Source organism: Chanos chanos, chromosome 16, assembly GCF_902362185.1.
Source record: "Chanos chanos chromosome 16, fChaCha1.1, whole genome shotgun sequence".
Classification (NCBI taxonomy): domain Eukaryota; kingdom Metazoa; phylum Chordata; class Actinopteri; order Gonorynchiformes; family Chanidae; genus Chanos; species Chanos chanos.
The window spans coordinates 16,694,172-16,720,172 of NC_044510.1; the positions used below are offsets into that span (position 1 = coordinate 16,694,172).

The following is a 26,001-nucleotide window of genomic DNA, read 5'->3' on the forward strand; positions in this document are numbered from 1 at the left end:
TTACATGTATTTATCCAAACTCTCAATGGCGTCCTGTTTCGTGTAGTTCCACCATTCACTAGGAATCTCTCCCTTCCCTTGGAAAGTTTTGTTGTAGTGCTTTTCCAGTTCATTCTGAAATCGGCACATAAACCACTTCCAGTACGGCAGCTCAGAGAGGTCAGGGGTGATGCTCCAGTCAGAGTATGGTGGACCTGCGCTTCTATATTCTTTGAAAAGAAATTCTTCGTTTAAGTCTGGTGATGTGCGGAACCCCTTCTTACTTGCTACTGAAGTTGTGCAAAACTCAACTAAAAAATTAGTTGTATCTTCATAATAACTCCCATTAACTCCACCTGAGCGATGGAAAGGCACACTGTGATCCTCTGTGTGCCCCTCTATAGTGTTGGTACAGATGGCTTTACAGAAGGGACACTTTTCCCAGCAGCACTGACAGAAGTGTTTGATGAGAATCTCATCAGGCCTCTCCCTGAACATCTCCATGTTGAGATCAGACAGACTGGTGAAGCTGCTGTTCAGCTCTTCAATCACTGTGTTGAGTTCTCTTTTCACCACCTCCTCCAGAAAGTCAAAGTCAGTGATGTCCTGGCATGTTTTACTACTGAGGTGATCTTTACTGTATTCTAGTTCATCAGTGAGACTGTCTGAAAAGTTCCGCAGCCACATGTTAGCATCTCCTTTCTTTCGTTTGACTTGAGCTGTTGCTGTCTGTGCTGCTGTGATTATGCATTGCTGTTTGTGTTTAATGTGGCCTTTAATCCTGGTGAGGGCTTTGGGATTATCTGCCGTCATGTACTGATTAACTTTATCTCTAATGAAATTCTCAAAGTGTTCTCTGGGATTGTGGATGTACAGCATGAACTTGTCAAAGTTCTCCTCTTCAGCAAGTGACTTCAGAATGTGTTTCTCCAGGTTAGATCTGTTCCCATTGAATGCTGGCAAATTTGCCCTGATTTCTCCAGCTAAATCATTGGCTGTCTGATTGTACACACTCTTCAGGATTGGCTCTCTTAGTCCACTACAGATTAGGCCACCAAGCACCTCAGCAGCTGTCACACCCTGGCAGAATCCCTGGAAGACATTAAAATACTCAGGTTTCTTTTTCGCCAGGTATATCTGTGGATCATTCGCTTCTCTAAAGGCTTTGTAGTGCTCAGCAAAAGCATCACCTGCACGCTCACACACGTGGAGTAAGAGATCCACCATGAACTCTTTTTTGAACACATATTTGGGGGATTCATGCTTTGAAACATTTTGTTTGACAAATTGTATTATTTCTTGAATATAGCTGATATTGTAGCCCATCTTTGAAACAGGTTTTGACGTCACAATGTCCATACTTTGATGGATGATACTGGTTATTAATGTTTTTATTGAGTCCTGTTCTTCTGATGTTAGGGGTTTATCCTCTGATGATTTCAGCTGGTACCTCTTTGTCACATAACTGGAATGATCAGTCAACCTGTCAATGATTTTGTACTCTTTACATCTTTGCCTGGTGTGAACAAGGTTCCATTCATAGCTCTCACTGAGGATGCTGATCACATCCTTTGATATCTCAGTGTCTTTAACTGGAGGAATGTCGTGTGTTAAGCCTTCGACCCACATTTCCCAAACTGTATCAAACTCTTTCCTCAGCTCATTCTTGTCACTGGCCTTATGTTTTAGCTTTGAGCCAAATGATTTGCTCCTTTCAAACAGTTTTGCCTCATACAATGTCTTCTTTTCACTTAAAGTTTTGAAAACTCTCCTATGAATAATAATGTCATCCAGTTTTCCTTTGGCTCTTTTCACAAGGTCATTGTGAACCTCCTTAATTTTCTCTTGAAATTTTCCCTTCCACTGAATCAGGGTTTCCTTTTCTCTGCTCTCCTCAAAGTATTGCTTCATTGATTGTTCCACATTTTGAAGTGTCTTTCTCATTTCATCTACAAGATCCGTTTCTTCAACTCTGTGAAGTTTTTGGTTGTTTATTCTGGTGTGTAGTTTGTCCTCAGTACTAAGCATAGCACTCCTGAGACTCCAGGTCCATTTTCCATACTCCTCCTCTAGTTTCCTATACACTGCGATCTCCAGTGAATTTTTGAAACTAAAAACAAAATTCTCATTCAGCAGTGCTTCCCAGAGATTTTGAATGCGTAGTTTGAATTGTGATAATGTCATGCACTGAGACTTTGTTGCTCGCGAGAGAATATCCATCTTCAGTTCCTGAACATTGTCACTGTAATGTGGGTTTGGTGGAGCCATGGGTGGGCTGCCCTCCCAGAGCTGAGCAAAGTACTTCACATCTCTCTGTACATCAAAAGAAATGACATCACTGAAACACTCTGCATCACAGACTTCTTCTTTCGCAGCTAACTTTGTCATCTCATCTAGTTTCTCTTGCAGTCGTCTCCTTCCCTCTTTGTTCTTCTCTCTTGCTGTGATGTCTCCAACATTCTGATGGACAAACACACAGCTGGGAGACAGTCTGACCTTCTTCATCCTCAGGAAGGCCTGAACAACAATCTGAAGGATATCTTGCATCTCAGCAGGGTTCTCTCCCATGATATTGATCAATGTCAGGTTTCCAAGACCAACAACAAATGTGGCCAGTTCATTGTCATGGTGTTGTGTTGATCTCCCAGCCAGTTCTAAAGCTCTAAGTCCTTCAGTGTCAACAACTAGAATGTAGTCAAATTTCAGTTCTTCCTTCATCTCCTCTGTGACTCTGACCAACTGCATGAAAGCTCCTCTGGTGCACCTGCCAGCACTGACTGCAAACTGGAGTCCAAACATGGCATTCAGCATTGTGGATTTCCCAGTGCTCTGGATACCCAAAACTGAGAGCACAAAGACTCTCTGGTCTCCCAGTCTTTTGATGACCTCATCTAGAACAGCAGTAACCCAGATTAAAGGAACATGAGCAGCATCACCATCCATTAGCTCCATTGGGTGTCCAGAAATCATGAGTTTGGCAGCCAGATGAGGAAAGTGAGAGAGGTCTTTTTTTTTGTGGTCTCTTTCATAGAGTGATCTCCAGCACTCATACAACTGTCCCATTTCCCTCATGATGTGTTCCAAGCCAAATGTTGCTGCGCTCAGTTTGTTTGATATTTTTTCAAGTCGTTTCTGATCCTCTTTGAGTTGCTCTGATTTATTACGTGTCCTCTTCAAAATCAAGACTTGTTTCCACTTTTCATCATATTCATGATTGAGCTCTGATAGTTTATCTGAACTGAAGTCATCTAGGAGGATCCCAACCCACCTGATAAAATACATTGCCTCTCTGACTGTCATTGAATGTAGATTTGAAACAAATGCGTCCACAAGACAACTAGATCCACATACATTTTGCTGATATCTTAGTATCTTCATGTCCTGTTGTATGGCATTCTTATCAATCTCTAAGTTGTTTCCCTGAAGTCGATGGAGTTCTTTGTTTTTCTGACACCAGTCATGCCACGGTTTTCCCTGACAAGGCAGATATTTCTGTTTTATAGAGGACAGTTCCTTATCCTTCAGCCGATTAATCATCTCGTCTGCTGCCTTCCTCCCTCTTTTACAGTCCTTGTCATCCTCATCCACTCTGATTCCACTGCACTTTTTCAAAGTTTCAAGTTTAAATGTGGTATTTGACCTTTTGAGCCCTTGTCTGATAGCAAACTTAAGATCCTCTGATACATCAAACTGGTTTCTGTCTTTCAATCCAAGTTTAAATTTTCCTTTATACCCATTAACAGTGCTGTCCTCTTCAACTAATACGCAAATGAGAGGCCTGGGAGAGTCCGAGAGCTCTTTCAGGATCGCCTTACTTTTGTCATTTGCCTCAAATGTGGATATAAGAACAACACTGACTGAGGCCATCTCAGTTAGGAGCTTCCTCTGATTGCCAGTGACAGCTGCATCACCATGGAGATTACAGAATGCAACACAATCCGAGAAATGATCAGTGTCTTTTCCAGAGGGACAATACCAGGCAATCTCAACAACCCCATCCATCAGAAGGCATGCCTTACTGTTTCCACGGCACTGCCGATGAAAGAATGTGTTGTGTTTCTCATTTATCAGACTGTTCATCAGCTGAGACTTGGAGGAAGATGGAGTGCCAAGCCTGAAGAAGAACACCATTGGTGTTTCTGCCTTGTAGACTGGTTGACTGTTGCTGATTATCTTGCCAGACTTATCAACTGATGTCCAGCTCTTCTTGATCTGGTGAAATGTCCACAAAGGAAACTCAATCTGTTGGGTGAAGGGATTGGGCACAAGCAGAGGCAGGGCATACTGACACTGTGACAGTTTAGTCACCATGAACTGCTGGAGGAACCTGTCAGCACAGTGAAACACTGCCATCTGAACATCCATGGGGTGGATATGAGATGGTTTCTTTGCCTCACTAGCAGATTTTGGGTTAAAAATAGAGGCAAAGAAATCACTGCCTCTTTCAAGGCCTGAAGCTTGCACTCCTCCTGGTTCTACAGTGGAAGTCCCTGTGGTTTCTTCTCTTACCAGAGTGTACCTTGCCCTGTAGTCCATTGTGAAAAGCCTTTGTAGGAAAATTTGCACCATTGTCTTCTTTGAGCAGGGCTCCTTGTGCTGTGAGGGAGATTTTCTTATTTCCAGAAAGTCATCAGTTTTCAGTTTATCTTCATACTTGCCAGTAAGGTTAATGCTGTTCAGCAGTTGATTAATTTTTTGTTCTTTATTTTCCTTGCTGATGAACTCTTGTAATTTCCCTCTCTTTGGTGCGTGTTGAGATTCTTCACCCTTATACATAAATATCAAACAGTTAATTTATTGGCACATTTCATAAGACGAGATTACAAATTTTATATATCTAGCAAAATACACTGAATCAGAATTTTATTTAATGCCCTAAAATTTGATCTTCTTACCTAATTTGATTCTTACGTAATGGGGCATATTTATATTACTAATCAACTAAATGATAATCAAATATAGAGGAATAGTTGCATATAGTGGAACATGCATAAATTAACAATATCATTGTGCAGCTGTGCAGTTCAACAAATTAGCATGATACACATTAGGCAGGGATTGAAAATAATAATAACAACCTTGAGTTGCTCAATCAAATTTGTTCTAAGAGGTGAAACATGACATAGTGTGAAAGTACTTTCAAATAGATATGACGTGATGTGCTGTAAATGAAGACTGTTTTTCAAAATGTAAACATGTCCTTGTTTTTTTGCTGTGTTTCAGTTTTGATGGCCAAGGTACTGCTGTAAAGTTAACACTTAATGAACATATGAGGGGAGTGGACCGAGCACTGAGCCTTGGATACCGAAGTATATACCATTTGATGGATGGTATGAAAGGCAGTGGAGAGGTTGAGCATAATAGGAAAGCTGAAGGAACAAGAACTATATTGAAGCTGATAATATTATTATAATTATTATCACTTATAGTTGTGAGATGTTTATTTCGCCTAATTAATGTAGAAGCACTTTGAGTAATGGCCACTTATATGTACATTGTGATACACTAAGTCACTGAGACAGTGATTGTTGAGATGCTGAGGCTCTGAGAGTCATGTTCTCAGGCACTATTAGGTCAACTCTGAAGTGTTTAGATCAATACACATCACCCAAGAGACTGTTAAAACCTACACTAACACTTATATTGGCAATTGACTAATGTGTTGTAATTCATTGTTGCATATGCCAAGAAAGGAGATTAAAATATTTTAAACACATATACATGCCCAGTAAACTTTATTGCCCATATGTAAAACACAATGAATAGTGGTGGGCAGAGATAATGTGCAGTTTATAAAAAAAAGTGTACAATGCTGTCAAATATACTCATTATTACTCATTATGAGGTCCTATAAAGATTTTTTTTTACCTGACTCTTTGCTGTCCTATCTTCTTCATCTAAATGTTGCATTAAACCATCTTCTGAGAAAAGATAAAGAGAGAACATGTATGACTGTTTTTTTGAAAAAGTGAACTGAAGTATTGAGAGTTATATAATTTAACTGACCTGAGTTTGATCTTGTCTTCTGATATATTCTTTGGCTTTTAGAATATTTTGTCAGTATTTCTTTTGCTTTTAACTCCTTTTTATACATCTCACCAGTGTAACAGGCCTGTTTGTTTTGAGAGATTAGTCTGTCAATCCTTTCCAGCAGTGTGCTGATTTCTGATCGGTTGTTTAGTCTCTTATCACAGGTGTAATATCTTTTTCCACATTTCTGAACTATCTGTTCAAGAACAGCATTTTTCTTGAGATCATCTATGACTGTGTCTTTTTGATCTTCAGTCTCATAGGTGAAGACAATCATCACAAAGTCCAGAGACTTTTCACCAAATGTTCTCTGTAGCCAGTCCAGTACCATCTTATCCTCATCTGTGAGCAGGCCTAAGGGTAAGACATAGAGGAAGACGTGGATTTCGTGGTCTCTCAGTAAGTGGCTGATGTGAGTGTCAGTCGACTGCTGGGGAAGTTCATGCAACCCAAGCATGTTGATCACTGACACACAGCGTCCAGACACCTCTCTAGTTCTGGGTGTGATCTGACTGAGATCCAGATAAAGTTCCTCTTCTCCCAACAGAATGTTTTCTCTTCCAAACCTTAAAGCTCTGGTATTCCCGATGAGAGACATGGTGAAATTACTGAGCTGTTGATCTAGGAAGAAAGTAAACATCAAGAGTTTAGCATGCTTTTCCACTATAAAGTTAATTCTGGTGTGATTAATGCATTGACGGTGCCACCCAGTAGTCATGACATGACTTAATTACATGCTTGTCAACACGGGTCTCCAAACGACATGTCCTGAAAAGACCTGTTGGAACTCAGAAGGTCAGAAACGAAGCCTTGATGTCACATGACCTCTATTTCTTCTATTTTGTTTGTTAGCTCAGGCATACTGACAACTTGTATTTTCAAGCTATGATGGTTCCATAAGGTAACTCAAAGACTGAGAAACAGTTGAAGTTGACTGCTGATTAGCTTATATCAATACCATTGCCTTGGTGGCTCACTAGAATCTTCTGACCGTAGTCTTAAATGTTTCACTGAACCTTTCAGTTATTGTATTGCATGTGAGATGATATGACGTCAACGTTAACTGCCTCATACTTAGTGTATATACTGCTTGAACACTGATGGGTATGTCCAACCTACTGTACAGAATCACAAGTGCCTCAAAAACTGTTTTAGCATTGAATGTTTGTGACCACTGCATGAAAAGTGGTGTATTCAGAAATATCCGGACAAAGTAAACTTCTGCTGTTTGCCGGAGGTACTGGGATGCCTGCCGAACATTGAAAACTCCCGCAAATGTCCGAATACAGCTGTTAGATGGAGGTTTTCGGGCATCCGCGTGACCACAGTCGTAAGCTGATGGCTTGGCCTTTCAAATGCTAATAACAGTCAGTGGTCTAGATGGGACTGGGTACAGAAGCCTGCCCCCTGGCCAGAGCTAGTGTTCTTTAAACTGAGGAAGAGGCTGCCATATGGAAGAACGAATCAGTAGATATAGCTTCTGAAGAGGAGGATGCTATCTTGGATGGAAGGCCAGCGTGGGTCCCCCCACCTAGCACAGAGTTGTCTGCACTGTGTGGAGAATAGACTGGACAAAGACCAAACATATGTTGTGAATCACCATGCATGAGCTGTTGCGGATAGATTCACAATGGAGACCACGGAAGCTGGGTTGTTCTTGGGAATGCTCAACATTTAGAGTTTCATTTATGCTCCCAAAAGGCATTTATATTATATACTATGATATTACAGTATATTCTGCTCTAATGTATTCTATTCTGTTATATGTTGTACATTGCTATATATATATATATATATATATATATATATATATATATATATATATATATGTGTGTGTGTGTGTGTGTGTGTGTGTGTGTGTGTGTGTGTGTGTGTGTGTGTGTGTATGTATATGTGTGTGTGTGTGCGTGTGTGTGTGTGTGTATATATATATATATATATATATATATATATATATATATAAAATTGTCAATTTATATGCCTTATAATTTATATTATATTGTATTTTCTTTATTTATAATAATATCGTGTAATTCATTTTTGTTTGACAGACTATCAATACAATCTACCTATGAACATAAAATAACACCACCAATAATAATAATAATAATAATAATAATAATAATAATAATAATAATAATAACAATAATATGAATAATATAAACCATATGAAATCATGTCTGGGGACACACAATGGACCAATGGGGAAGGGTTTTACAGGAGGGGCAAGACATTGCTCCACCAATCCAAAGTAAGACTTTTGACCAATTGCAGGATACCTGGTGGCCCAAGGTGTGAAGTGCAAATGTTCCCTTCCAAGCACCCCCAAGGGATTATTCACCATGGCAACTAAGGGCTCTAGGCAGACCGACAAACCTGGTACATATTCAAGAGCATTCCAAGCCGTGTAACAGAGCTGCAAACTGCTGGATACAGCTGATTAACTGTGGAGTATCCGGGAATATACAAGAGTATTTCAGTTCGGTTACACCTCTTTTCACACAGTGCATGAGGCACTGTCCCTGGATGCCTTGTTGCTTCGTTCACTGGATTCAATTTGTAATGAAGTCCTACTTCATTTGGGGAATAAACTGAGCTGACTAGATCCACTGCAACTTGCTTAAAGGATTGTTCAATCAGTTGCATGTTTTGTACTTGCACTTTGGACTTTCTGTTTCTGTGAACGGTGTCCTGACACATAGTACAAGATCAGCAGATCAGTCATTCCTGTTTGGAAGAATTTGGGTGAGATACTATCCTAAGTTTTACATGGCCTCACATAGTAAAGTTATGGGCAATGGAGAACCACTATGTGTAAACCTATGCATCATTATCTTAAGGTGAATATGTAACCCCTGCAAAATAGCCTATCGTCCTCCTCTAAGAATATTTTCTCCTTACCATCATTCAGTAATTGCAGGCTTTGTTCTTGTCCCATGTTGCATCTTTGCTCTACATCTCAATAGCTGCTCTCTGCTCTCTTTTCTCTGCTCTCTGCTCACTCTCAATCCAGTAATTTCTGTTGATTTATGGATTTATGGTAAACCCTCATTGTCTTAAACAAGATTGAAAATATATTCTGATAAACTGAGCTTTGATCAATTTTTTTGTGTATCAGTGTTGATGTTTGTAGTGTAATGATATATTAACGGAATAGTTAATACTGCAGGCTTATAATTAAGGAACTGGCCAGCTTATAATTAAGTCTTGACCAGTTGCCAAGACAACTGTTAAAGTTCTGTCTGTATGCATCGATACCTCATAAGTTGAGCAGTTCTGTCGGAGTTTGCACATCATCTGTGTTGTCTATCCTGAAATTCCTTTTATTAAACAATTATCAATCACATTGGGTTGCTCTGTTAATTCACTAAACATTAAAATCTTGACCTTTGGCAAATTATCCACTTTGCTGCTTAGGGGTCACATGCAACTGTATCCCTCAGTAGAGGTTGGTAGTAATGTGTTATGTTTACTCTGTTACTTGTACTTGTAACTTTTTCCAGTAAATTGCCAGTAAAAATCCAGTAAAGATTTTCCAGTAATTTCGAGTATCAGCAACTGGCAATATGAATTACAGTCTTCTGTTTGAAGGGTTCTTAAAATTTACAATGTTGGTGTGTGAAATTTAGTGTACCTAGAAGAAATTAATGGTGTAGCTCTTTCTCTGGTTAAAAAAAAAGAAGTCTCTGATCACAGGATAATGCCTTTCATAAGTAACAGTTACAGGAGATTTCCAGTATGAAATAATATGGTGAATATAGTCGCCTGAACTAAGAAACAAAACAAACAACAGAGGCACAGTTAGCTACCTGTTTAGAAAGGGAGTCACGGTTATGACTGTTTGTGAATAACTTTTTTTTTTTTTCCTTCAAGCAACCAATCACTAAACAATTAATTAAAAAGTGTAAAATGTACAATGTGTGGTCATAAGAAATGTTCATTTGTAAATCCTGCTTAGCATTATTCATATAACTCACCTGTCTCATCCTGCTCTTTCACTCTCCCACTCCTCATTCTTAATCTTTGCTCTGTGTTCTCTCCCACAGAATCCATTTTCTTTCTTCGTGCAATTTCCCTCCCTCTTTGTATTGTGCGTGGATTCTCACTCTTTGAGATGTATTCTGTCGCCTCAGACACATCACAGATGAGGTAACTCCTTACATTCTCCCTGACTATGCTGTCTATCTTTTCCAAGAGTTCAAAGCACAGTCTGAATCCAATGAGCTCAAATTTATATTGCCTCATCCTACATTCCCTAAGAAGCTGAAATGCTGAGTTATTGATAGCAGTGACCTGTTTATCTGTTGTTATCAGTATAGTGTAATTTATAGCCTGATCACTGAAAGAGTTCAGTATGACTTTCACATTTTCTCTGTCCTCCTCTGTGAAACTGTCAGTCTGCAGTACCAGTAAAATCACATGAGGTCCTGGAGCAGAGAGGGACACACACTCTTTCACTGCCCTGCGGAGTTGGTATTTTCGGAGTTTAAACAGGTCAGGAGTGTTGATGACACTGAGAGGTCTTCCTTCCACCTGTCCTCTGACTCTCTCACTGTGATGATCTACTGACACTGGAGGAGATTCAGTGTCAAATGCAGCTCTTCCCAGGATGAAGTTTCCCACTCTGTTATTCTCCAACACATTCTTCCCCAGCAACACAATCCTCAGCTCACACACTAGAAAATAATTTACATTGACAGTTTGCATTAAAATTGGACCAATATCTGCATTTATATGCATCTTAGCATTGTGGCTGATGCCCAGTCACACTATACTGTGTCAATTTAATCATAAATGACAGACATATTACATATAAAGCATATATAATGTTCAGAATAAATATATATTATATAATGTTTAAGGTATATAAGGTACTATTGTATAGCACTCAGAATATTCAGCAGCTGTCATAGAAAAAATAGATTTATTCAAATAATGTGTGATCACATGACATGTAGATGAAACACTACGCACACTTGATAAATGCTATTCAAGTACAGACAATGAGCCTTTAAAAAAAAAAAGAAAGAAAAGAAAGAAAGAAAAAAGAAAGAAACTTTGTGTGCAAAACAAAACAAAAAGATTCTGACCAAAACCTGGTCTGCCTGAAACATCCTAAAAAGAGCAAATATTCTTTACTGATAGGAGTCAGGCTGCCCTGTAGTGATCACATGCATATATAGAGCTGCACTTACTGAACACTTCATGAGCTATGGGTGCCTCATGGGTACACTATATTGTTTACCGTCACAGACTGTGGCCCATCTGTTGACTTGCACAGTTTCTCAGTCTCCCTCCTCCCTGTTCATCAGTGGTCAGTTTCTAACCCCAGGACCACAGATGACCAGATGTTCTTTGGGTGGGAGACCATTCTAAACACAGTGGTGGCACTGACATAGTAGTGACATTGTGGTGGGTGTCACAGCTGGCCAACAGTCTAGCCAACAGTGGTCCTGTGGTCAGAAGGTGATAGCTTACACAAACTGTGTATGGCAATAGATGGGGTATAATCTGTAAATGCACACCAATAAGGTGTGCCTACAAGTTAGGTGTCTCTAGTAAGGTGGCCCATGAGTGTATATGTGAGTAGCAAAGAGACTGGAATGGTACTGGAAAATTCTCTGACTAAAACAGTTCACTTGTCTTTTAACTTACTGTTTGGACGTTCATGGGTAGGGCTCAACCTCCCTGTTGCCGGTTTGGTGTTGTCATCCTTTATACCTGGTAGGATAATGTGCAGAACCAAAACCAGATCAGAATATAATCATATACTCTTGGTCACTGACACATGAATCGAATTATACACACAATGTAATAACTGGTACACAGGATTTAGCAACTTTGGTATGTGCGACCAGTTAACTCATTTGTGCTGTTTAGGAACTGCAATATGAGTCTTAATATCTTTAAGCTCAGATCACTGCAATATTGAATGTATTTGCTCACAGTGTTTAAAAAATGGCTGGGTATAGATTATTTGTCAGAATTATCAGCTAACATATTTTATGACTACCTGTCTTAGAAAAAAAAATGCGAATGTTGTATGACAGAAATATGCCACCAAATTAGTATGAATGAATGCGGTCTTTGTTACAACAGCTCCATTTAGTGGATACACTGTATTTGATTGAGATAAATCATCTAAAATTGCCAAAAAATGTGTCTTTATTTTGAAACTGGGCCAGTTAAAAAACAAGTATGTGCAGTTAGAAGAGCAGTCTAGAGCTGAGTGAAATAAAACCTGATAGGTTTCAGAATGAATTGGTGAACTTAGTAAGCACATGTTTCTAGTGGTGTAATTATTCATCTATTGATGAGTTTCAATTACGCCATAAACTTCCTGTCCTTAGAATTCTTTATGACGTCCAGGACACAAATGAGGGCAAAGCTCAAATGTTCAGTGAATAATCACAAGGACTCTATATTCTGACAATGATATACTGAGAACTGCTGTCAATACAAAGGTCAAGGTAAGAGCTGTAACAAGCAATAAAAACTTTCTGTCCCTCCCTGTGTTTCCACTACCTTTATTTTAACTTAAAATTAGATTTGTTTTCGATGAAATTAGTCTGTATAGAATATCAAGCTGTGTAGTTATCTGAGGAGAAGCTGACACATATTACACTTGGTGGAGTTTAGTTGTCAGCTGCCACTGGGGCCTGTTAAGTCATGAATACATAACTATGGTTAACCAGGATAAGAGATAATAATAACAACTGTATTCCAATACTTACGTATTGTTGATGCCATTTTATTCTTGTTGCTGTTATAATCACAGTGGTTCCACTTTGAATATGTCCAAAATCCCTGATCAAATTAAAAACTACAAAACTAAGCTCAACGCTGTGCTCATTCAGAATGACACTCCTCAAAAGGTTTCAGTCTAAAGGGAGTAATACATCCACACTGAACAGCAAGTGAGCGTGGCTTAATTCAGAGGGCTGGGCATGGGTGTTGCCGTGTTCCTTAAGGTCATGAAAATATAACGCTCATTATAATGCATGTAACTTCACTTTGAACAAGCAATGACAAAATAGTCAGCTGACTTCGTGCTCTTGTTTGTGCACTATATTAGGAGATATAGGAAATCCTTATGCACCTCAATTAGAATTTATAAGATGGGAGAGACACCATAACAAGAGATGTGTGAGAGCAATTTGGTGATCTTTGATTGTAGTTTTTGTTTATCAAGCCACATTAAACCTTTTGCTTAAAATGGGTGTCTGTGGAGTGAAAACACTCTAGATTTTTCGAGAGGAGATTGTATTCATGATGAGATATGTGAGAGAAATTTGGTCTTCCTTGGTCGTACCTTTGGTGTATTAAGCCAGGGAGCTTTTTTCCTTTGCCTGTAATGGGCAGCAATGGAGGATACAGCTTTTTTATCTAATTTAGGCCTAACGACCATATTCCTTGGATTTTGGTTTTGTGGCTAGTGGCTAATTTCACTCAGGAGGCAGGTTTCTCAACACACCCCCACACACACACACACACACACACACACACACACACACACAGTCTACTTCTTGTGCATCCCACTACAGGATCAATATGAGTGAAGGCTCAATAAGCTGACCTAAGGAAAAAGGCCCGCTTGTTCAAAGCAACACTTGCACAAGTCTCACCCACAAACTCAACTCAGCTTTAGTAGGCTACACAATTTATGTCACCTCAGTGAAATTCGAAAAAGGTGAATCGTGATTGTGATTTTGTAAGATGAGGTTGAGCTTTTTCTGATGATGTTGGAGTTGCATAATTTTTCTTGACAACATGAAACTAACTCAATTCTGATTGTTTTTTTTTTCCCTTAAGGGAGGCAAAGCAGTTTTCGTTGATTTAGACCTCCCTTGACCTCACACAGTAATATCAGCCACATAACGACACCTGGTGATAACCTGAACAAAACTGAAATATTTTTATTGAATAAATACACACAGAATCACAAACCAAATGGTGTTTTATTGTCATCACATATAACCTTTTTTTTCCTTTTCTTTTTTTTTTAAATTTCAGAGGAGGCATTGCCTTCTTGCCAGGTGTCAGGCAAATTTGGTGATCATTTGACGCTATTTTGGAACATTAAGACATGTTAAGCCTGCTCCTTAAAATGGCTTATTGAAGGCTTATTTTCTAGTGTGTGAGCTGAGGATTGTGTTGCTGGGGAAGAATGTGTTGGAGAATAACAGAGTGGGAAACTTCATCCTGGGAAGAGCTGCATTTGACACTGAATCTCCTCCAGTGTCAGTAGATCATCACAGTGAGAGAGTCAGAGGACAGGTGGAAGGAAGACCTCTCAGTGTCATCAACACTCCTGACCTGTTTAAACTCCGAAAATACCAACTCTGCAGGGCAGTGAAAGAGTGTGTGTCCCTCTCTGCTCCAGGACCTCATGTGATTTTACTGGTACTGCAGACTGACAGTTTCACAGAGGAGGACAGAGAAAATGTGAAAGTCATACTGAACTCTTTCAGTGATCAGGCTATAAATTACACTATACTGATAACAACAGATAAACAGGTCACTGCTATCAATAACTCAGCATTTCAGCTTCTTAGGGAATGTAGGATGAGGCAATATAAATTTGAGCTCATTGGATTCAGACTGTGCTTTGAACTCTTGGAAAAGATAGACAGCATAGTCAGGGAGAATGTAGGGGGTTACCTCATCTGTGATGTGTCTGAGGCGACAGAATACATCTCAAAGAGTGAGAATCCACGCACAATACAAAGAGGGAGGGAAATTGCACGAAGAAAGAAAATGGATTCTGTGGGAGAGAACACAGAGCAAAGATTAAGAATGAGGAGTGGGAGAGTGAAAGAGCAGGATGAGACAGGTGAGTTATATGAATAATGCTAAGCAGGATTTACAAATGAACATTTCTTATGACCACACATTGTACATTTTACACTTTTTAACTAATTGTTTAGTGATTGGTTGCTTGAAGGAAAAAAAAAAAGTTATTCACAAACAGTCATAACCGTGACTCCCTTTCTAAACAGGTAGCTAACTGTGCCTCTGTTGTTTGTTTTGTTTCTTAGTTCAGGCGACTATATTCACCATATTATTTCATACTGGAAATCTCCTGTAACTGTTACTTATGAAAGGCATTATCCTGTGATCAGAGACTTCTTTTTTTTTAACCAGAGAAAGAGCTACACCATTCATTTCACACCAACATTGTAAATTTTAAGAACCCTTCAAACACAAGAGGAAACGGCTTAATGTAAGATCATATCCCTTCTCCTGGGATTTTGGTTTTGATTTTTTGACAGGTGGGAGTATTTCTGACAAGTGATGTCAGAGAGAACTTTCCTGCAATACTTTACTAGGCCAATGACTGTTTTTTCTTCGAAGCGTGAGCTTATAATAATAATAATATTAATAATAATAATAATAATCAGACTTCTTAATAAGAGAAATAAAAGCAGTGATGTGACTGCCACGGGTTGGACTGTTTCTGACCACTAGAGGTCGCCATAGACTCTTTGTCCTTGGAATGTTGACCCTGCCCTCTCGTTTCCTAGCTTACCTGTACCTTATTGTCTCTGTCATGTGCTTTGTTTGCTTTTTAACCCAGTGTATTTAAGCCCCGTCCTCTGTCTCCATCTTGGCTAAGTTTTTGTGATTCCTTGTGTCTCTCAAGTTCTAAGCCTTTTGTTCTTCGTGGTTTCTGGATTGTGTGCATGGTATGACCCTTTTTTGGATTGTCCCTTGTCAACCTGTTTGCCTGATTTGCACTGATTTTCCATACCTGACTCTTGCTTGTTTTGGATTCTGATTTGGGACTTTGCATTGGATTGGTTTTGCCTGCTTTCTGCATTTTTCCCTGTTTTGAATATTTTGTTTGTGCTTGGATATTTTGTGCTTTTGGGGTTTTTCGACATTCATTTTTTGTAATAAACCTTTTGAACTAATTTTTGTGTTGCTCGGCATGTGAGTCTCCACCTGTGTTTGTGTGTGTGTGTGTGTGTGTGTGTGTGTGTGTTGCGTGGTTGTGGAGTTGTGCATCTAAACAAGCAGTGAGCAATACTGGGGGCCCACTGAGGACGGTCCTGTCTCCATTGATATTCACACTCTACAATTCAGATTTCAAATATAATGTGGATGTCACATTTGCTCAGATGAACTGGGTGCACGTACTGGATAAATTATTTTAATCCAGGACAATATCCAAATATAATGTCAGAAACAGGCAGGGTTCAACGCACGGCAATCAAGCTACTGCTGGCTAAACAAAATCAGAAATCAAGCAGGAGTTTAGGTAATGTAAGGCATGGGAGAACATGTGACCAAGGTGCTTAGAAAATCCTATTTTAATGCAAACAACTTTCTCTCTCTCTCACTTGATCAGTTCTCTCTCTCTCTCTCTCTCTCTCTCTCTCTCTCTCTTTTGTACGACCAATAGGTATGTCAAATTAAAAGTCTAACAGTAAGTGTGCTAAAGGGAACAGGGAGATTAACAGAAGCTGGGAGGCTAACAGGAACTAAGAAGGCTAAAAGGAACTGGCAAGGCTAATGGAAACTAGGAAGGCTAAAAGGAGCAACAAGTTCAGACATGTGTGTGAGAGACTTCACAGAGGCACAGAACAGACAGGAGCATTTATGGTGAACCAAGGGAAAACAAACTAAAACAGATGCAACACAACTGAGCAGTGGGGTGACTAAAAGAGAATCAGGTAATGAGAGTGAGGTAGAGACACTGGAGTTATTTCACCTGTTTAAATTCTCTGATAACTGAACAATTAAGGGATGAGTCAGAAGTGGGCAAGAGGTGGAGTACAGAGACATGGTCCTCGGTGTCTGAGTGGTGTGGGAGGAGCCATATGTGGCTCAGTGCTGCAGAGACAGAGGAGTTGGTAGCTAACGTCAGGAGGGCTAAGTTCCCAGCAACTATTGTCCCCAGTCTGAGGGAGAATGTGGAAGTGGTCAAGACATGGGGAAGGCTTGGACAAAAAATCTGAATCAGCAGGAACCACAGATGCCGTCTGCAGTGAGGGATTGAGCTGACTCGCTGTTTTTGAGAGATCTTTGGATTCATGCCATAAGATGCTGCATATACTCTATTAGTCTTTAGAAGCAAATGTTTGATACCACAGTCTGCTGGGGAAGTGGCATAAAAGCAAGCAACGCAAACAGGATGAACAAACTAATAATGAAAACTGGCTCTGTCCTGGTGTCAGATCTGGAGTCTATGGACATGGTGGTGGAAAGAAGAATGCTTGCCAAACTTTTGGCTGCCATGAGCAATGTGACCCACCCTCAATGGCATTCTGGTCCCACAGTGGAGATGTTTCAATCACGACTCATCCAACCACAGTGTGACAGAGAGTGCTACAGGGACTCATTCCTGTCAGTTGCAATCATACTTTATAATAAATCTGCCCTGGGTCAGGAGAGGATTATATATATTGCATATATTATATATTATACTGTATATTATATATATGCCACATACCGGGTTATATTGTTCATACTGGATTATAAATTGAATTCATATCCATGTGGTTCATACCTGTTTTTATGTGCCATCTATAGTTGTTGCAACATATTAGAAACCTGTTAAAATTAAAAATATGTAAATACCATTGTTCAGAACAGCAGTGCTAAAGGATACAGGAGGTTATATAAATGGCAACATGAATTGTTGCTTCCTGACCTTATTTTGTTGTTGACTTTTTCTGATTTTATTAAGTTTTCTTTATATATAACCTCATTCTGTTTTGATATCTTGTATTGTTTCCACCAGTTACTGTTGTTTGTTTAGGCTGCTGTTTCCTTCTGGAAATAACAAAGTGCTCATCATTCTGTGTGTCTGCGTGTATGTATATATATATCTGTCTGTCTATGAGTTTAACTTAAAATCATTAAGTTAAACATATAGTGTGACACCACAAAGGAAAAAAAAACATTGTCAAACTGTTTTGTGAATGAACAGGATTCAACCTGAGAGTGAGATCTCTGTGTATTTATCTGTGTTGTGCATACCCACTGTTTTGAGTGTACCCACGCAGAGAAGTGAAAGTAAACTGTACAAATCACATGACACACATCACATGATCTTAAAGTGTTTTATAACTTAATATAACTTAAGAACTCTGTTTCAGCCGAATAATCTGTTACAGGCACACAGCTCCACATCCATTGGAAACAGAGTACATTTTATATTTGAATTATTCTATATGGACATCTGGTGATCTGTAGAAATCAGCCCACGTCTAGGACACATAACACATGTAAAATGTGCTGAGGGTGACTGAGACAGTGGTGGAACAGAATTTTTCTGTTGTGTAGTTGCTATAAAAACTGCCTGCATTAAAGTAGCCACCTTTTTTGTAGAGTTGATTTGTCTCATGGAAATAGATGTGGTCCAGCCAGCTTGAAGTTTATTGAATTACTCTTAATTATCAGCAGTTCCATATTTTATACCTCAGAGAATTACATCGTTAATATACGAGGACTTAGACTAATTGTCTCCTCACAAACATACTGACAGTAAGGAACCATCACATCTGCTGTCTGCTGTAACTTCCCAGTGTCCTTCTCTCTGTTTTGTTTACACATTTGGTCATTTGACCACAGATGTGCAAAACTCGTCGTCACGCTTAGACAACAGTTCTGCGAATAATTCCCAGTGATGGCTGAAGCGAACAACTGGATAAGACATCTATTCAGCATCGAAATTTCTGAAATGCCCACAGACTTCACTGTTAGTGAGCAGGAGAGTTTAATAGAATTGTCTTGCGACGAAACATTGAAGTCTGCTTTCAGAAGTCAGTCGTTGTTGGACTTTTGGATACAGCAACACGGTGAATACCCAGCGCTTTCGGACAGGGCTGTGCGCTTTCCCCTTCCTTTTGTGACCACATATCTGTGTGAGAAAGGCTTCTCTCCACTGGCTGCCATAAAAACGAAACACAGAAACAGGACGGATGCTGAGCCAGACCTGTGACTGAAGCTGACCTTGACTGACCCAGACATCGCAGGCCTGTGTTCACGGAGGCAAGCCCATCCTTCTCATTAGGCTTATGTTAGTTGACAATAGTCACCAACGTGCTGGCCAACTTTTAACATCATTTCTATTTAGCCTAAAAATTTTCAAACAGGCTGTTGGTATACATTTGTTATTCTTACTGTTCTCACTTGGTGTGTGTGTGTGTGTTTGAATGAAATCTCCAGGAGACCAATTGTAGCTGTGATGAGGGTGAAAGGGAGGGGCCAAACTGTGTCTTTCAGATGTCAGTGGAGAGTTCCTCTACTCATTTTCTCACAGTTGTGACAGGCTGGAGAAATTGTGAACAGTAAGACATTCTTTTACAGTGAAAGAGGAGGAAAAGAATGAAAACATATGCTCCATTATATAAAGCAGAAAGACCTGACTGAAATGGTCACACGGTCATTTGGTCAAAACTCTAACATACCAACCAAACAAAACAAATAATGTGCACGTGATCCAATGTAGAAAAATTGCATGCTGTCAGATATTCCCAAAGTCAGGGCATGCAAAGCAAAGTCTGATTTCTGTCTGTACGTATTTTCTTTGATAAGGGAGACACATCTCGGAACAAAAGCTTGACATTCTTCTCCGCAACTTGACCTTTTACTCAGTTCCTGACTGACTTTGAAAATGCACGGTGGGGAAAGCTCAGATAACCAAAAAAAAGAGACTTTGGGCAACCCAGAATGCGTCACTTTGCAGAAGAACCCAACGATGCCAAGTCAGATTTCGAGTCTTTAATCTGTGGTTAAACATTGTTCGGTTTTGCTGTACTCAACCGCATCCTCCATTTTGGCTTTTTAAGACCCCTGATCAAGCCAATCTTCCAAAAAAAAAAAATTCTTTGTCTTTTTCCCAACTGGTCTGTAGTTGATCAAGCATAATTCATACTTTGCATCTAATTAGTCTATGGTTATCTGATGACAGCATATCACCTAGTGTCACGAACTCAGGAGAGGAATTACACAAGACAAGAATAAGGAAAAGGAATCAGAAACAAGTCAAGGCAGACAATGTGCAGGAGAAAGTGAAAAGGATCCGACAAACCAGCCCAAAAGGCTTGAAGCTCTTGTCTGAACTTACCAACCTATAGAATATCACATCTCATTTACTGGTCTGAAACTCGGTTGTTAAGAACAAAAATCAGGCTGAGCTTTGATTAACACTAATGTATGTCCTCACAGCCAAACTGTAGGCTAAATGTGTTGAAGAGGACTAAAAGGAAAGAAAAGTGCTTGTGAAAATTCCACTGGCTATTGTTAGATTTCTTTTCACATCGTTTTTTTTTTCGTATAATTTTCTCTCCTCTGTGGGGCCTAGCAGAATGTTCTCTGTGGTATTAAGGTCAAAAGAATAGACACACAAATAATTACATGCCTTTGTCCTCACAAATTCTTCAGCCTCACACATAGCAAAGACCAAATATCACTCATTTTGCCCCAGATACGGGTTAAAGGTATTTGCTATCTATGGCAGACAAGGTCAAAGGCCTTGTGGAGCATGGGTATATCTTTGAACGAGAAATTCTTTTCTTTAGTCAGTAACATCATGACTCAGTCTGGGTAACATCATGTGCAAAGTGTGCAGGAGATACCTCTCTCCTCTCCTCTCTGCTCCTGTTTCGGCTGTATCACCACTGAACTCCAACAAAGAAAACCAGCTCTGTGTCTGTTTACTATTTACTATTTTTATCATTTAAAACCTCTATGCCCAACATTTTTGGTGTTGTGACCCGGATGGAATAGATTGGTGAACATCAGTGGGGACGGTTGGCGAACGATCCTTCGGACAACACATGGAGTTCCATGGACTGCAGCCACTGGGGATTGCCCTCCAGAGTCACAAAGTCAACGCCTCAAGTGTGCACGTCTGAGTCATTCTCAGTTCTATCTGCATTCGAATTTAAAGCTGTAAAGTTTTTCCTACTCGTCACAGACTCAGACTAGTTAGAGGAAGTTGTGCACGCAGTTTGACATGAGTAGTACAGAGAAAAATACTAGACACAAGGGAGGAGTGTTGCCTCCAGATGTCACATTGTCAGATATTAAGGATGAACTGGTTAAATGGTTTGATACACATTTTGAGTTAACCTGGCATTAAACCTCTTAAGAGTGATCTGTGGCATCCTGACGACATCAAAAGGGCATGGGGTAAAATACATCCAATGAAAGATGGCACAGAGAAAACTAAATGGCTTTTAGTGACTCTCTCTAAACTCAGACAACACGAATCAAGAGGGAAAAATTACAGCATGAAAAGTGTAAACTAAAACCTTCCAATGATTTTCTCTGCTCTGAATATGAGAAACTGAAATCTGCTAATGCCTCTCTCTGTTCCGAGTGTGAGAAGTTGAAAAAAATGAGAAACATTTGGTGTTAACAGCAGCACTGGCACTGGTGCCTCTCCAACTCCGGGAGCCTCTCAGACTCACCCTGATAACGCCTCACCAAACAACACCAATAGTGGCGCTTCTACAGTGACAAACTCAGAACCGACTCCTGTGTTATTTTCTTTGTTTCCGCTCAAATAACTAAGTCAGATGACCCAAGGGCGAAGGGAGAGAGGAGAAGGATGATTCAAATGGCCAGCATTATCTCTGACCTGTGACCCTGACAACGCAGAGGTCTGTAAAAATTGGTGGAGAAGAAGTCAAAGTTGAAATTGGATCGGCCATTAGAACAGTCATCCGTAATTATGCCCCCGTGCCACTGACTTGGGTTGAAAGGTTTTTCTCAAAATCACAATGTCGACCTATGAAGCTGCCTGATACACCGGATTTGTGAAACTGATGTCCACCTCCTCTCCCACACCCAGATTCAGAATTGTTGTGATCTCACCAAAGCTGTTTCAGCAGCAGAAGTCCATGTTAGGAAGGCTTTGGGAGAACCATCAGAGGGGGAAAACTTTTTAGTGCCAGGACAGTGTGTTATGATTAAGACATTTTTGTTTTCAGGTCTAGAACTAAGATGGCTGCTAGTTACACAATCAGCAGGTAAATTCAGGGCAAGAAACACTGGGTTCACATTGTAGACCAATTAAAGGTAGTCAGAGTGTGTTACGTCCCCGGTGTAAAGTGGTGTCTAGGGGTATGTAGGGGGATGTAGTATAAAGGAACCCACCACCTGTGCTGGTTTTGGGACGGTGTAATGGGGGAGGAAAACACGGACATGGGGAAGTCGTGTGAAAAAAAAGGTGCACAATATATTTGGAATATTTACAAAGTGATATTTGCACAATATTTACAGGTTTATTTACAAGCACACACAAAAACACACGAAGATGGGAGAGGATGACAGACGGTGCCAAAGAAATGAAACTAGTAAAACAAAAACCACCCGAAATGTCTACACCAAAAAACACACACTACACTACAAAACAAAAAGGTGGCAGAGCCAAAGGAAACCTAACTACACTAACTATCTAGTTACAAAAATACAAGAGTGGCACCCGCCTCTAACCTAACCCTATACAGCATGAACACTACCGCGGGGATCCCCTAACTTACGTGTCCTTCTCCCCGTGATAACCAAATCACCAATGCCAATGCGCAATCCACAAACGAAGTCAATAAATGAAAATTCAGGGTCGTACACAGAAAGGCACAAAGGCAAACAATGAGATTGGAATCTGCAAACGCAGCACATCTAGCCTCTTTAAATGTTGGCTCTCCGCGTCCGGTTGACCAACGCGAAAGGTGCACTCCGTTGCTGGTTGGCCAGGCTGGCACGGGGAGGCGGGACCTAACATCAGGCCAGATGGGACTGACAGCCTTTCGCGCCACAGCTTGGTACCTGAGGAGAGAGAGAGAGATGCAGACGAAATAAGACACACAAATAAAACGCACAGTGCGCCGCACGTAACAGAGTGTGACTGCCAGTGGGAAGAACTGGGCTGTTTAGAAGTTCAGGGGCCACACCACAGTGAAGATAATTAGTCAACTATTCTAGCGTCCACCTGCACTCTGATTAGCTCCCACCTTCAAGGATTTATCCTAAGCTCTACAAACTATGTTATAACATGTGTATAATATTGTGTTTTCCAGACCTGAGATTGATCAACATCCTCCAACAATGCACAACGCCTGGCTATCAGGAGACCAGCATTCTAGTGAGCCAAGAGGTTTGAGTTTAACAGGGAATCACATTAGTCTGCAGGCTCTCCAGTTTACTCTTAGAGCCAAAATTACTGCACACAGAAATCCTGGTTGCTACACTTGTGTTGGAGAAATGGAAGAAGGCCTCTGAATGTTGAAGCCAATGGAGGGGGGCCTCCCTATGCCAAAAAAGGGAAAATGCAAGGTCATGAAGATATGAAGGCAATATGAAAAGGGAAAACTCTATGCCACAGTGACAGGGAGGCAAAGCTAATGGCCCGGATATAGTTGCTTCAGTATCCACCTTGCATGGACTAGCCCCATCGCTTGAAAGATAACACCTGCATTAAGTGTAGAGTGTCTGAGGTAAGATGAGGACATGGTTGAGTCTCTGAGGTAAGATGAGGACATGGTTGAATACTTTTTTTTTTTATTTAACAAAAAAGGAAAACTTGAGAAGTGGTGGTGTATAGAACAATGAATTCTGGGAAAATTCGGGGAAAGTTCTGGAAGGGATGGGGTTGAACCATGCAAAACGGATGATGTAAGGGGTATTACCATACAACCATGTCATGTGCTCATTGGATGCATAGGTTTAGCGTATTGATACAATTTTAGATAAAAGTAAATGATTTTCTGTATTAGATTCAGCCACTCCCGGGACTGGCTCTGTTTTTTGTATGCTTTGAATACATGCAATAAACATATACTGCATCAAACTCACTGAGACTTTGACTGTTCTTGAGACATAGAATTTTCCTGAAGATGCAACATTGGAGAAAGACTAAAGTGTGGTGTTGGGACTCTGACCTGGGAGTCTCTCCCACACTTGTTTTTTTATTTTTCTTTGGACCATAGCAAGCAAATCTTGAGATTTGTCTCAGCATGCTGTGTGCATTTACCTTATGTGTGACTTGCGTTTTCCTTGTGATTATCTGTTATATGCATCCTTTCATCTGAGATAACATGGCTGAGTCAAAACATGTCCTTGCTTCGATTGTTAATTTAGCATATTTTGTTCTGAACTGCAAGAAGGATGGAATGGTAGACTTACAGATGACCTTAAGCCACCCATCTGTATTTGGCACTTTAGCTGTTATAAGAAAAGACACTGATCAGAATGTTTGGGTTATTTGCATTCAACTAAATTGGCAAGTCACATAAGACAACCAAAGTAATTCTGTGAATTATGTAAGTTGAACAATGATATCTGGCTTTCAGCCATCTGTAGTCACTGATGTAACAGTGCGCAGATCAATTATAATTGTAGATCAAACATTCTTATAGCTTCTGGATTGTCTGAGGCCAGACAATGTTCTATGGTGCCGATGTTTTGACGCTTCTGCTTCATATCCTGTTAATTAGGCGAGACGAGATGCATCACTACCAGGTGCAGTGCTAGTAATCTCTCCCTGGCAAGCCTACGCTGCTGGTCTACGACTCACAAGGGGTCATACCAGCCAGAAGACAAGAAGATGAGGACCTTCATCATCATCATTGATCATGAAGCATATTGTAGTGTCTTGGTTTGTTGGTTTTTGGTATTGACATTGAATGCAAAAGACAGTTACTTTGAGGGCATACTGAACAAATCACATCATGTGCTATATGGTAATTGCAGTGTTCGTGTATCACATGTTCAGAGTGTTGGGGCAGGAATACCATTGGTAGCTCATCAAATATCAGATTGTGGTACTTGCTCCCTTTTGCTGACCAACCATGGCTCTCCAAATGTCTCTTCTTTTGTCTCAACATAACTGGTCTAGGAGTAGGTTAATGCTGTGGTCCAGGTGTAAAACTGTGCAACACCATTCACATTCCATCAGTCAGTATGTCAGATGCTTTAACACCTCTAACTTTCTCTCTTGCCGTATTGAACAATATGGAGAATCATCCTTTCTGGGTGAAATTCATTGACCTAAGTGTTCATATGTCTCTGAAGTACACAGTACTTCACTTAGTCATGCTAAAACTCAAATTCACAGTTATGTAACTAAGTTGTGTAACTAATCCCTTAGCATGGTTTAAGCTGCTTTCCATCAATCACTTCTATTGATTAGGAGCCCCTGTTGGCACTCAGTGGCTCTGTGGACATACAACGCATAACGAATGACCAGCTCGTTCTCGCGGTAGATGTACATATTCCCTGTTAAGCTCAAATCTTAAAATGTTGATGCCCAACCCCTCTTTAATCCTAGTTTTGGAAAAATGTCTGAATTCTCCACTCAGGAACCTCTAACTTTGCTCCTTGTGTTTCCACAGTGACTGTAATCAGTCAAAAGTGGTTTTGTGAGTTTAGCTGTAAGTATATGGCACGTGTTGCCAAATGTGTACTAAACATAACTCCACTCTGAGTTGGCACATTTTGTTAGTATGTTTCCCACACTTTTAAATCACAGACCACACTTCATGCTGAGATATTACTCCTTAATAAAGAGGTATTAAGAATATATCGGCTACATAACACCCACATTGGTAGGAGTCTAATTGCATTTATTAGTTTTGGTGTTGCAATTATACAGAAACATCAAAGATCCAGTGCTGGAAACTGTTGTGGTAAAACACTGACCATAAGAAAAGCCAAGCTCCACTGAACCTTCAGTGTATAAAGAAAACTGTAATTAGTACTGTATAATCAAATCAGTTATAATGTTACCCACATGTGTAAAGACTGTAATAGCTGTTTGAGTTTGAAAGTAAAAGTAATGTTTATGAGTTTAATTCTGGTTGGTTTGGAACAATTGGTGCAGTTTTTTGCATCATGTTCAGGGCTGCATGAAAGAATTTGTATGTAGGTGTCAGAGAACCAAAACTAAAGCAGGACGCAAGTGCGCAACACAGGATTTTATTAAAACAAAAGGCAGAGGTTAACAAGGAAGTGGAAAGTTCGACAAGGTCTGTGTCA

At 40.0% G+C, this 26,001-nt stretch overlaps 2 protein-coding genes across 2 annotated transcripts; one reads left to right on the forward strand and one right to left on the reverse strand.

The window, feature by feature from the left end:
• Window positions 1–10,023, reverse strand: LOC115829270 (interferon-induced very large GTPase 1-like). Its single transcript, XM_030793323.1, has 4 exons — window positions 9,987–10,023; window positions 5,986–6,630; window positions 5,853–5,876; window positions 1–4,739 (listed from the first exon to the last, which is right to left on the reverse strand). The coding sequence occupies exons 1-4, from the start codon at window positions 10,021–10,023 to the stop codon at window positions 1–3; spliced, it is 5,445 nt and encodes a 1,814-aa protein (XP_030649183.1).
• A 1,198-nt stretch (window positions 10,024–11,221) lies between these two features.
• Window positions 11,222–20,876, forward strand: LOC115829271 (GTPase IMAP family member 6-like). Its single transcript, XM_030793324.1, has 3 exons — window positions 11,222–11,236; window positions 14,131–14,713; window positions 20,764–20,876. Exons 1-3 carry the CDS (start codon window positions 11,222–11,224, stop codon window positions 20,874–20,876), a joined length of 711 nt encoding a protein of 236 aa, XP_030649184.1.
• Window positions 20,877–26,001: the final 5,125 nt, after the last annotated feature.

Coding starts and splice junctions, on each gene's coding strand:
- LOC115829270 (XM_030793323.1), bottom strand. CDS start 10,023: ATGAGGAGTGGGAGAGTGAAAGAGCAGGATGAGACAG. Junction 6,631..9,986: donor GAAAGAGCAGGATGAGACAG/GTGAGTTATATG, acceptor CTTTCTTCCTAG/ATCAACAGCTCAGTAATTTC. Junction 5,877..5,985: donor GAAGACAAGATCAAACTCAG/GTCAGTTAAATT, acceptor TGCAACATTTAG/ATGAAGAAGATAGGACAGCA.
- LOC115829271 (XM_030793324.1), top strand. Junction 14,714..20,763: donor GACAGAATACATCTCAAAGA/GTGAGAATCCAC, acceptor GGTGAACATCAG/TGGGGACGGTTGGCGAACGA.